The following is a 13438-nucleotide window of genomic DNA, read 5'->3' as shown; positions in this document are numbered from 1 at the left end:
CTTGGGCAAAATTTATCTCAGTCTTAAAAATTTTGAATTGACCCAGCAACCACAGCCCTTTGGGAGACAGCTCCTGGTTTAACTCCACTTCGTGTAGATAAATTGTTTATTGATTTCATTCCTCAGTGGCGAATTCCCCCACAAGATGTAGTTGTTTCTCAGTATCTACCTTCTGAAATTCTTTTATCATTTCAAATTCTTCAATTAGGTCACCCCTCAGCCTTCTAAGTGTAAGAAACCAAATGTATGAACCTGCACTCGTAACATAACCCTTGAAGCACTGGCATTATTTTAGTGATTCCTCACAACACCACCTAAGGTCAATATGTCCCTCCCAAGGTATGGTGTCCAAAACTGAAAACCATACTCCAGATGATATCTGGCCAAATGGAAACAAAAACTGCCAGGTCTGGCAGCATCTGCGAAGAGGGCGGCATGGTGGCACAGTGGTTAGCACAGTTGCTTCACAGCTCCAGGGTCCCCGGTCCGATTCCCGGCTTGGGTTATTTTGTGGGCGGAGTCTGCACGTTCTCCCCGTGTGTGCGTGGGTTTCTTCCAGGTGCTCTGGTTTCCTCCCACTGTCCAAAGATGTGCATGTTAGGTGGATTGGCCATGCTAAATTGCCCTTAGTGTCCAAATAGGTACGGTGGGGTTACTGGGTTATGGGGATAGGTTGGAGGTGTGGGTTTGGGTGGGATGCGTTTTCCAGGGACCGGTGCAGACTTGATGGGCTGAACGGTCTCCTTCTGCACTGTAAATTCTATGATTCTATGAAACCATCAAACTGAAACGTTAACTCAAGTTTCTCTCTCCATAGATGCTGCCAAATATGCAGGATCCAAAGTTTTTGGCTTTTGCGTAAAGTCTGAACAAGGCTGTATACAACTGAAGCAGTATTCCTCCGCTTTGTATTCCAACCCGTGTAAATAAAGGTGCGATTCTCTGGAAAAATTACTAAGTGTGGTAGTAAGCGTGAATTGCTGTGAGCTTCCCCGTGCTCCGCCCAGCGAGGCCAGCAAAGCAATTCAACATTATTTGGTCCACTTAATGAGGCCTCACAGCCACACAATAAGGCTTGCCAACTGATTTGCCAGCACCGCGCTCGCCAGCCCCCCGCTACCAAAGTTGAGCAGTACTTAAGCAACACTTGCTCAGTCAACCCCAGCCAGCTCCCAATAATGGCGCTGAGGACACCAGCCCCAAGATTCGAGGATGCTGGCCTGGGACGGTTCCTAGACGCAGTGGAGGTCAGGAGGTATATCCTGTTTCCCCCAAGGGTGAGCCACAGGGCAGACAGTGCTGCCTGGGATGAGGTGGCGGCAGCTGTGAGCTCGGCCAATGTGACCAGGAGGGCTGGCCTCAAGTGCCGAAAAAAGGTCAATGCCCTATACCGGCAGCACGAGTGAGTAGACACCAACGCCCCCCTCTAACCCCTCCCCCTTCAAACCCCCACCCCTCCTTCACATTTCCCTTCCCACCACAGTGAACCACATGTGTGACTAACGATGGTCCCTCCCTGTCTCCTCAGGAAAAGCTCTCCCATAATCACCGTGAGAGGACCCAGACTGGCTGCTGGGTACCAGACTTAAGAACTGTCACCTCCTTCGCAAAGCGTGCCCTGAAGGTGACTGGTGTGGCCGAGACGATCACCCATGCTGGCAGACGCTGCAGAGGTGAGGAACCACCAGGCTCTGCACGGGGACATGTCAAACGTGAGTTGTTACTGCCTTACTGACTGACCCATCCCTCCCACTGACCACATATCCATTCTTCTGCAGGTCCTCCAACCAAAGTCGCTGGCCCATCCCAGGCGGCACCTTCTCCTGCCTCCCACGAGACCAACGAGGTGGAGAGCTCCGAGGATGCCACCGTAATAGTCGCGGCACAGCTGTCATCCCTACCCTCCACCTGTACAGATACACACACCTCAGTGGGGTATGTATTTGGATAGGCTTCGGGGGCACAGTCTGGTGAGCACCACACAGCCGCTGATGCACATCAGGCGGAGGCAGAAACCCCCAGGCGAGACAGCAGTCGGAGAGCCGCTGGATCCCAGAACCCAGCTGGGTCCCTGCCTGATGCTGAGCCTGTTGTACAGTTACCAAGAGCTGATGGGGATGATAGGGAGCAACAGGGACATTCAGAGGGGGTGTCAGCGTCACTCCAGCAGATTCATAGCTGCTTGGAGCTGTCCCAGAGGCTACGGGTGCAGGATATGGCCCCGGCAATGAGTGGCACTGAAGCCAACACTGCTCGGGTGGTGACCGTAGTGGAAAGCCTGGTGAACGACGTCGGCACGATTAGTGAAGGTGTCCAAGGCGCCGCACAGTCGGTAATGGCCATGGCGGATGCTCTCGGCAGAATGTCCGATTCGCTGAGGGATGTCACTCAGCACCAGGCCGACCTTGATGAGGTTCTGCGGGACATGTCCTGGTCACAGACGGGGATGCTCAAGCCACTGCAGAGCATGTCCCAGTCACTGAGGAGCATCACCGAAGGCATCAACACGATGGTGGAGTCCATGGGGAACCGCCAGGGCTGGCAGAGCTAGATGGTGGAGGGGCAGCCGGGGCACGAACCAGCTGCCCCTCCGTCCCAAGGTGAACCCCAGGATCCTATGGGCACCGAGCAGAAGGAGGGGGCACTGAGTACCAACCTGGACCCGTCCCATGGAATGGCGAAGGTGGTCACCAACTCCCCCAAGTTCCACCCCTCTGAAGGGGTCACGACGTGAACACACAGGACAGGGCAGCGTGTCTGTGCATGCGCCGCCAACAAGTGAGCCGTGGCCCTCCGGCCTCACGAGCCCCCAGAGGATGCCTGCCAGCGGCAACGAAGGCCAGGGGATGAGGTGAGCAGCTGGCAGCCTCCACCTCTGATGTGCATTCTGGGGAGACAGCTAGATGTAGCGGTAGAGCTAGGAGGGACAAGCACGTTGAGTATCACTGAGGGCACCAGGGGTTGTGGGCGGCACCATCGGGAGAGTGAGGACTTGTATTACACAATAAACACCTTTGTGCACAACCAGTATGATGCCTCTCTCACCTTCGTCCGCACTGCGGGCTGACCTCCGAACCCTTGGCCCATCTCTCCAGGCATCTCACCCTCCCCGTGGCCTCTATCCACCCTCCATCTGTGGACATGTCCCTGGAGCTGTGTCCCATTCCCTGAGTGTTCGGGTGTTGGCTGCTGCGTGTGTGGTGTTGCCTCCCGCAGTGTTCAGGCACAATGTCCAGGCATCAAGATCTGATTGGGATGCTAGGCAATGACTCCCACATGCTACATGGTCTGGGAATCAACTTGAGATGTGTAAAGTGCTCACTTTTTAAAAATTAATTTAGAGTACCCAATTAATTTTTCCCAATTAAGGGGAATTTAGCATGGCCAACTCACCTACCAGGCACATCTTTGGGTTATGGGGGCGAAACCCACGCAAATACGGGGAGAATGTGCAAACTCCACACAGACAATGACCCAGAGCCGGAATCGAACCTGGGACCTTGACGCTGTGAGGCAGCAATGCTAACCATTGCGCCATTGTGCTGTCCCTGTGAAGTGTTCACTTAACCACAATTGCCAATTCCCTCTTAGCAATAGGCTTCAGCTGCACGGCCACAGGCATTTGCAGTTTGTGGGGGTTATGGGTGGTCGATGGGGCAGACGGACAGGGACAAAGGTTGCCCCAGGCATGGGTACACAAAATCCAGGGGTTGGCATGGGGATGCTGCGCACGGTTGCCCCCCCCGCCCCCCCAGCACCTCACCCCCACCCTCCTATGGCAGTCCACCTCTGCGGAAGGTCCCCCAACTCCCGTTGAGCACAGGAGCGGCAATCCCTGAGCCCCGGGCTCTGTGCCCGTGAGGAAAGATGGCTACTCGCTTCCTGGGCTCCCCACAGAAGCCTTTCCGAGAGGTTCACATTTTAAAAAAGGATTATCTAATTGGGACCAGTGTAACCGCTTGCTGAGGAGGCCGCTGAATGATGGGAGGCCATTGGATATGGGGTGGCTCTCATGAATTGTATAAAATAGGGCTTAATTGGTGATAATTGGTTTCTCGCCTCGCTACGGCAAGATCCCGATTTCGCCTACGGGAGCGGACTGGTTGCACCGCACACTGTTTGGCGCCCAGCGCGGTTCTCATTTTTGGTCTTTCCCGTTATTCTTTGTTTCGCTTGAGTGAGAGCCCAAAGGCTAACGGTCTATTTGATCATGTACTGTACCTATAATAAATTAGCTCTCGTGCATTTGGACAGCTAAATTCCTTTGCTCTGTCACGACTCTTAGGCTTTTACCATTAAGAAATGTTTTTTGTGTTGACTTCGTGGCTGCAAAGGGAATAATGTTGCACATACTCCTGTGACTCTATCTTCCACAGTTTTGGCCATTCAATCGCCTGTCCATGTCCTGTTGTAACTTTGTCCTCCTACCAACAAAACCTGTTGCGCTTCCTAACTTTGTCATCTAAAACTCGAATGTACAATTCTCTATTCCATCACTCGAGTCATTGATATACATGGTGAAAAAGCTGAGGCCCCAGTATAGATCACTGGTCACATCCCATCGCATCCATCCCCATCGGAAAATATTCCTTTATTCCGCTTCACTGTCTCTGACCTCCCAAGGTTACCGCCAATATCCTAACATGCTGCACATACCAGTGCAGTCACTGTAATCAAATGCAACAGCTATTCGCCTCAAACGAATGACTAGCAAACCTGTTTATTGGCAGATTTGGTAGAGGGAGAACTGTTGACTAGGACACGGAAAATCTCCTGATCTTTCAATACCACGGGATGTTAATACCCACCTGACCATCGAAACAAACAGATGGGGCTTCAACTTAATTTCTGACCCAAAGGAGGTGACCTTCAAAAATGCAACACTGAGGAGCAGCACGGTGGTACAGTGCCTCACAGCGCCGAGGTCCCAGGTTCGATCCCGACTGGGTCACTGTTCGTGTGGGGTTTTCACATTCTCCCCATGTTTGCGTGGGTTTCGCCCCCACAACTCAAAAAGTAGGTGGATTGGTCACGCTAAATTTCCCCTTAATTGGAAAAAATGAATTGGGTACTCTAAATTTATGAAAGAAATGCAGCACTGAAATGTCAGTGTGGATTATGGGCTCACGTTCTGCAGTAAGCCCCAGTACCTCCTAACGCAGACATGGTAGTGCTACCAACAGAGAAGAGCTGACATTCAGTAAAATGATAAAATCCATTAGTTTTAAGCTGAAAGAAAGATCTTGCAATATTTACTCGGCACCTGAATCCGAACACTTCATTTTTAACATTGATCATAAGGAGGAGGAATAAGTTATACAACACCTCAAACTTGCTCCGAAGTCCTCGCCTAGCTGCTGGTATATCCAAGGTTATTAACATGTATCAAAACAACAACACTTTTACCTTTATTAGCTGAATCATGTTTTAGTTAGAAATATAGTGAGGTGTTATGACAAAGACACTTCTGATTTGTATTTGAGAATGACAAGAGATTTGATGCACTCAAATTATTAGATATTTACACCGGCACCCTGTACAAATTCACTATTTTATCCAAACATTGTCCACAAACCTGCATTTAGGTGGCAGTCTTTAACTTGAAACTGAAGCTCATTTTCGTTGGGGATGTCTTTCCATGTAGCAAGGAAGACCTGGCGCTCTAGAAAAGAGAACGTAACTCATCAGAAACAAATGCCCAGTGGCACAAAGTAAAATTTACATTTCGTTTTGGTGTATTTTGTATTCAGTGTGAAGGATAACCACGTTAGAGGTGACTTATATTGTTTCCATTTTTAATACTCAGGGCCAGCAGCAAACATTCCAGGGGTAGAACCGAAGAAGAAATATTTGTCCTAATCTACCATCAGTGCGTCCCCAACTCAGCTTTTAGAGAATTAACTTGAATTAACTAGTATAATGTGCCCATTTTGCGCACACAGCATTCTAACGACCTCTGAGACAGAGAACTTGGAATGTGCTGTTTTGCTATACAGTGGCACCCACCAGGAAATCGAGGAAGGTGCTCTAGAACTTCCAGAGTTTTTTATTTCTCCCATCTGAGAGAATCCTTTTTACAAGTAAGTCCGATTGATTCTGACTTGGATTTGACTCAATGTGCTCTGTAATAATATTACTATACAACTCACTTTCCCCCATCACCAAATTAAAACCAATCCTTATTTCAGTTAATCTTCATTTGAACATTAAGCAGCTAGAATTAATTAGAAGTACATGTTTGAAGTATTTGTTTGTTAAATCATGTGGACAGACATTACCTCTGGACTTGGAAAGGTCATTAAGCCTGATGAATCAGGAAGCTGAATTAATACTAAATTAAACTGACAATTGCAGAAGCACCCATAAACTTAATTTCAATTCTTGCAATGGTTCCTAGTTTCTACAATATTAGCAATCACTTAGAGATTTCAAAAAATTAAGAATTCAACAAAATAAAGTAGCAAAACTGAATGGGCACTGAAGCTAATCGCAGTTCATGACAGAATTATTTTCAAATAGTGCCAGATGGTAAGAATCTTTGAACGACAGGTAATTATAACATTTAGACGTAGGCGTAGAACACTAGGTCAAATTCAATTGAGTATTGTCTCCAGTTATGTCCACACATCACTTTAGGAAAGATGAAAAGGTATTAGAGGGAGTGTAGAAAAGATTTACAAGAATGGTTCAAGGGATGACGAACTTATTGGAGGAGCTGGAACAGTGTCCACTGTAGAAGAGAATGTTGAGAGGAGATTTGGTAGAGATATTTAAAATAATGAGGGGTCAGGGCAGAGTAGTTAGGGAGAAAACTGTTTCCAGTGGTGGAAGAGCTGGGAACAAGGAGGCACAGATTTATGGCAATTGACAAAAGCGATGGTGACATGAGGAAAAACATTTTCAGTGACTGGAATGCACTGGCTGAGAGTGCATGGAGGAAGATTCAATCAAGGCATTAGAGAGGAAATTAGACTATTATCTGAACAGGAAGAATGTGCAGGGTTGTAGAACAAAGCAGGGGAGTGGCAGCAGGCAAGCTGTGCCCTCAGAGAGTGAGCACTGACGCAATGAGTCGAAAGACCTCCTTCTGTGCTGTAACCATTCTGTGATTTGTAGCGGAGGAGATTAATGTGTAAAGTGGGAAGTGAGCAAGGTGGAGAGTGACCTACTCCATTTTAAAATTATAATTGATGGGCACTCGATAGGGAACCATGCCATATGCCTTTTTTACTTTATCATATTCCTATTCTGAGGAAGACTTGTTTTGTTACACTCCAATAAACACTAGTGCTGAGTGAGAGAAAGAGATTCTTTCCACAGATGCAGCTGGTCATGAAATGTCGATAACCAGCGAAGTGTATTAAGGGTTGATGAGAATGATATGAAGGCTAACTGCTCAGGGCACTATATATGGATACAGTTGGGTTTCAGCACTCTTCCAACTATGGTGCAGTATTAGTCTAATAAAATTGGTACACTCACTCCCTCAATGGAGCTAGAAAAAAATTCTGGCCCATGGGTTTACTGATCCTTCGACTGGATTAAGAGGGAGAGCTGCATAGTGGAAAGTTAAAGTTGAGTTTGAGACCTCAAGAACTGAGGCACTGCCACAATACACAAGTCCAAATTGCTCATGGTTGTCAACAGTTTGAAGCTTCACCCACTGAGACTGAGGTAATTGTCCCTCACTTACATGATAGATTAGGAGTGTGACTTGTGATGCTCCATGTACTAAATAAATTCAGGAAGCTTCTTGAAAAACCTGTTTATTGCACAACATTGATTTCTTTAAAAAAAACAAGCAATGAGCTTGTACGTACTTTAAAAGAAAATCTGAAATAACAAGCACTAATTCCCGAAGATGTTTAAACTACATGCTGCATCTTTACTCTTTCCTTTTGCAAAAAACGCTGGGGTCAACTCTGTAAACCAAGTTTTTTGGAAAGTTTTTAAAAATTCTTTCAATAGATGAGCGTTTCACTGGCAAGGCCAGCATTTGTTTCCTACCCCTTATTTCCCCCGAGAAGGTTGCAATAAGTCGCTTATTGAACTGCTGTCGTTCATGTACTGCGTGTATACTCTCAGTGCTACTCCAGGATTTTGACTCAGCAACAGAAAAGGAATTGTGATATAGTGAGAGGCTTGGAGAGAACTTGCAACTGACGGTGTTCCTATGTGTCTGCTACCGTTGTCCTTCTAGGTGGTAGAGGTTGCAGGTTTGGAAGGTGCCGTCGAAGGAGGCTTGGCAAGTTGCTGTAGCCCATCTTGTATATCTGCTGCCACAGTACATCATTGGTGGAGGAAATGAATGGGAGAAAAGTTGTGGCATTGCGATAATGCACTGGGCTAGTAACCCACAGGCCAAGGCTACTGCTCTGGGGACAGGGGTTCAAATCCCTCCATGGTAACTGGTGGAATTTAAATTCAATTAATAAAAATACAGGATTAAAATCTAGTTTCCGTAATAGTGACCGATGATCCACAATAATGTGGTTGACTCTTAATTTGCCACTGAAATGGCCTAGCAATTAGGGATGGGCAATAATCGCTGGCCTTGCTTCTCGAGCTGCACTCACCTGGGCAAGTGCGGAGTATCCCACACACTCCTTGATGTGTTAGGCAGGTTGGTTCGATGTAGACTGCACTCGATGCAGGGAAGTTAGAAACAGACGTCTTAACACAGGAGAAGATCCAACACTGTTTTATTCAACTAGATAAACTGCCGTATATATTCAGCTGTGGGTTGACACTATACTGATCTGCCTAGTGACCTTGTAGGAACCTGACCAGACTTACTAGCTACCGCATGGTGTTTGTGCTTGCTAGCTTGTGGACTCTGACTGTCTCAGTAGCTGGGTCCCGAGAAAGCGGGAAACCTAGTGCCCTCTGGCTTTATAGTGGTAGTGTCCAGTCTGGTGATTGGCTGTGCTGTGTTGTATGCTTACTGGTCATCCTATGTGTTAATCACTACCTGTCTGCATCTCATTATATACATGAGTGGATATTATGACATCTCCCCCTTTATTTTTGAGTTAAATAAACACTGAGGTGTGTATATATGCCTGACTATATACAAACGGTGATTGAACAAACGTATATACATGGGAAGGTGTCGATAGTGCAGTTACATGGCAGACTAAGCAATATTTACAAGAGTTAAGTCGATGGATTCAGTCACAAAAAATTACAAAGTTTAAGTCTACAGATTCAGTCTTTGTGGCGGGCGACAAATTCTTGTCGATCACCACAGAGGTGGATCACCATCAGGAGCCGCCTGTACGTGGAGAGGTGGGATCGTTGCCATTGTGGTGGTCGCGTGGGCCGGCAGGATCACTGGCAGATCAGTGGCCTCGTGGCAGGGTACGTCAGGAGGAAGCATGACAGCCGGCGGAGCACTGCGGTCAGGTGGTGCGAGTGGACCTCTTCGCAATGCCTGTCTGTTGCGCCACAGCAGGGAGCCATCAGTCATGCGAACAATGAAAGACCTCGGGGCAACTTGTTTGACAACAACAGCTGTGGCTGACCAACCGTCTTCAGGCAACTGGACGTGAACATGATCGGCTGGAGCCAGCTCAGGTAAATCCGTGGCATGAGCATCGTATGTGGCCTTCTGTTGGGCCCGGGATTGCTGCACTTTTTGTAGTACTGTGAGGTGGTCAAGGTCTGGAACATGGATGGCTGGAACTGTGGTCCCCAGAGTGTGATTCATGAGCATCTGTGCTGGAGACAACCCAGTGGACAGTAGGGTTGCCCTGTATGCCAGCATTGCCAGGTTGAAGTCGGAGCCCGAGTCTGCAGCTTTGCACAGCAACCGCTTGCCAATATGGACCCCTTTCTCGGCCTTCCCGTTTGATTGCGGGTAGTGGGAACTGGAGGTAACGTGCCGGAAGTTGTAGGACTGTTCAAAATCAGACCACCCTTGGCTGTAAAAGCATGGACCGTTGTCACTCATTACCCTAAGCGGTATCCCGTGCCTGCCGAACGTTTATTTGCAGGCTTTGATGACCGCCTTCGACGTGAGGTCGGACAGTTTCACCACTTCTGGGTAACTGGAGAAGTAGTCGACCAGGAGTACGTAGTCACGCCCCTTGGCGTGAAAAAGGTCTATACCTACTTTGGACCACGGATAGGTCACGATCTCGTGCTGTTGCAGTGTTTCCTTGGGATGAGCCGGTTAAAACTTCTGATAGGTGGGGCAGTTGAGGACCGTGTTGGCAATATCCTGGTTAATGCCCGGCCAGTAAACCGCCTCCCGAGCTCTGCGTCGGCATTTCTCGACTCCAAGGTGACCCTCATGGAGTTGACCCAGCACCATAGCCTGCATGCTTTGAGGAATAACGATCCTGTCGAGTTTCAGTAGGATTCCCTCCACAACCGTCAGCTCGTCTTTAACATTTAAGAATTGGGGACATTATCCCTTCTGCCAGCCATGGGTAAGGTGCTGCATCACACACTGCAGTAAAGGATCTTTGGCCGTTTCCTCACAAATTTGGACCACCCGTTCGAGAGAGGCTGGGAGGTTGGTGACACACAATTGCACTTGCGCTTCTATGTGGCAGATGAAGTCACCTTGTTCACACGGTGTGGTGATGGACCGGGGTAGGGCATCTGCAATGATCAGCTCTTTGCCTGGCGTGTAGACAAGTTCCAAGTCATAGCGGCGGAGTCGAAGAAGAATCCGCTGTAACCGAGGTGTCATGTCATTTAAATCCTTCTGGATTATGTGGACTAGAGGCCTGTGGTCCATTTCCACCGTGAATTTCAGCAGGCCGTAAACGTAGTCATGAAACTTGACTATTCCTGTCAGGAGACCCAGACACTCCTTTTCGATCTGGGCATACCGTTGCTCAGTGAGCATCATGGCCCTGGAGGCATATGCCACTGGAGCCCAGGACGAGGAGTCATCTCGCTGGAGGAGCACCACCCCAATGCCGTCTTGCATCAGTTGAGATCTTGATTTCCTTGGTTGGGTCGAAGAATGCTGGAACTGGGGCTGTGGTGAGCTTTGCCTTCAGCTCACGCCATTCCGCTTTATGTGTGGGCAGCCACTGGAAGGCCGTTGACTTCTTGACGAGATGGCGGAGGGCCGTGGTGTGGGATGCCATATTTGGAATGAATTTCCTGAGAAAGTTGACCATCCCGAGGAAGCGGAGGACCGCCTTCTTGTCCTCCGGGGTCTTCATGGCATTGATCGCCAAGACCTTATCGGCGTCTGGCCGCACACCCTGCCGCGAGATGTGGTCGCCTAGAAACTTTATACCAGATTGACCAAATGAGCACTTGGCCCTGTTGAGCTGGAGACCATGTTCATGAATTTGCTGGAAGACCCGCTTGAGGTGAGCGATGTGTTCCTGGGGCGTTGTGGACCAGATGATCACGTCGTCCACGTATACTCGTACCCCCTCGATGCCCTCCAACATCTGCTCCATGATGCGATGGAACACTTCGGAGGCAGATATGATGCCGAAAGGCATGCGGTTGTAACAGTAGCGGCTGAACGGGGTGTTGAACGTGCACAGCTTGCGACTGGTCACATCCAGCTGTATTTGCCAAAAACCCCGGGAGGTATCCAGCTGAGTGAAGACTTTGGCATGAGCCATCTTACTGGTTAACTCTTCACGCTTCGGGATCGGGTAGTGCTCCCGCAGGATGTTGCGGTTTAGATCCTTGGGATCAATGCAAATGCGGAGCTCCCCTGATGGTTTCTTTAAGCATACCATGGAGCTGACCCAGTCTGTTGACTCCGTGACCTTCGAGATGATGCCCTGGTCTTGGAGGTCCTGTAGTTGCTTTTTCAGATGATCCTTGAGGGGCGCCGGCACCCGGCGTGGTGCATGGATTACAGGGGTGGCGTTCGGCTTGAGCAGTATTTTGTATCGGTACGGGAGCGTGCCCATTCCATCGTATACACTGTGGTAATGCGTGATAATGTCGTCTATGTCGGCTTGCAAATTTCCATCGGGCGAGGCTGTCGCCGGTGATGATGACATGGTGTGGACTCGCTGAACCAGGTTCAGGAGCTTGCAGGCGCGAGCACCGAGCAGGGATGCCCTGTCAGGCCTGACGGTTTCAAATCGTAACGTTGACTTGATCGCCTTGTTGGATACCCCTAGTTGACACGAGCCACTGGCAGCTATGACATTGCCATTGTAGTCAAGGAGCTGGCAGGCAGGTGGAAGAATGCTTGGTCGGGCCCGGATGGTGTCGAGGTTGGATTGTGAGATGAGGTTCGCAGACGCGCCGGTGTCCAGTTTAAATCGGATGCGAGCCTTGTTAACTGTGAGGACAGCACACCACTCGTCGTCGGAATCCACACTGAGGATCGAGAGGCGTTGCGCAACTGTGGTGGAGGCCAGCTCATGTGTGGTTATGATGCCCACCCAATATGGAGACTTGAGGCAGTCAACATCAGGGTCCGTTGGGCTGTCGGGATCAGAATCTGGCATGCCTTGTTGTATTGAGCGGATACTTCTGCGCCGCAGCTGGGATCGCTGGCTGCTAAGCGGTGGAGCGGATCTGCAGAGGGCTGCGTAGTGGCCAAGCTTGCCACACTGGAGATATCGGCGTCCTCTTGCCGGACATTGCCCCTTTAAGTGGGCGGAGCCACAATTCAGACACGTCATGACGCTGATGTCAGCACGATCCGTGCGCCATCGCGCATGCGCAGTGCGGTTGGCCGACGTACGCACCTGCGCAGTCGGGTTTTCGGTCTCATCGTTCACTCGGTCGTGGCGCCTATGCGCAGGGATCCGAGAAAAGCACGCGAAACGGCCACTCTCCTTGATGCTCAGGCCCTGCATCCGTGCAATGGCCTGCACCCTTTCTGCCTCATGGGAGGCCAGCTTTGCAGTTTCTGCCGCCCTGATGTGGGAGTAATGATTCTTGGCATGCTCATGGACAACGCACGTCTCGATAGCGACAGAGAGGTTCAACTGTTGTTTTTTTTAAGGAGCTGCTGCCGCAGGGAGTCGGTGTGGACCCTGAAAACGATCTGATCCCGGATCATGGAATCAGCCGTCGAGTCATAGTTACATGACTGCGCTAGGATGCGGAGATGGGTCAAGAAGGACTGAAAAGGTTCATCTTTACCCTGAAGCCTCTGCTGGAAGATGTACCGTTCAAAGCTCTCATTCACCTCAATGTCGCAGTGGCTGTCAAACTTCAGCAGGACTGTTTTGAATTTCATTTTGTCTTCCCCGTCGGCGAACGTAAGCGAATTGTAGATGTGGATGGCGTGGTCCCCCGCGGTGGAGAGAAATAGCACGATCTTCCTGGCATCCGATGCTGCCTCGAGGTCGGAGGCCTCGATGTACAAGAGGAACTTTTGCTTGAAAATTTTCCAGTTGGCGCCGAGGCTGCCGGAGATGCGGAGGAGGCTGGATGTTTTCTATTTCCCTGGATGGCTGCTTGCTGGCCGATGCTGATTCACTCGAGGTAG

The 13438-nt window shown here is 49.5% G+C and overlaps 1 protein-coding gene across 4 annotated transcripts in view; it reads right to left on the bottom strand.

Annotated features, from left to right (window-relative positions):
- The window catches only part of ap2b1 (adaptor related protein complex 2 subunit beta 1), a 399172-nt gene that overhangs the window by 116771 nt on the left and 268963 nt on the right, over positions 1-13438 (bottom strand). For all 4 annotated transcript variants that reach the window (XM_072469210.1, XM_072469212.1, XM_072469213.1 and 1 more), the window contains one exon: positions 5576-5662. In XM_072469210.1, the coding sequence (XP_072325311.1) occupies positions 5576-5662 (87 nt within the window). The remainder of the gene's footprint in view (positions 1-5575; positions 5663-13438) is intronic.

This window comes from Scyliorhinus torazame, chromosome 12, assembly GCF_047496885.1.
Source record: "Scyliorhinus torazame isolate Kashiwa2021f chromosome 12, sScyTor2.1, whole genome shotgun sequence".
NCBI lineage: Eukaryota > Metazoa > Chordata > Chondrichthyes > Carcharhiniformes > Scyliorhinidae > Scyliorhinus > Scyliorhinus torazame.
The sequence above is the reverse complement of the archived record's forward strand: the minus strand, read 5'-3'. Positions and strand labels throughout refer to the sequence as shown.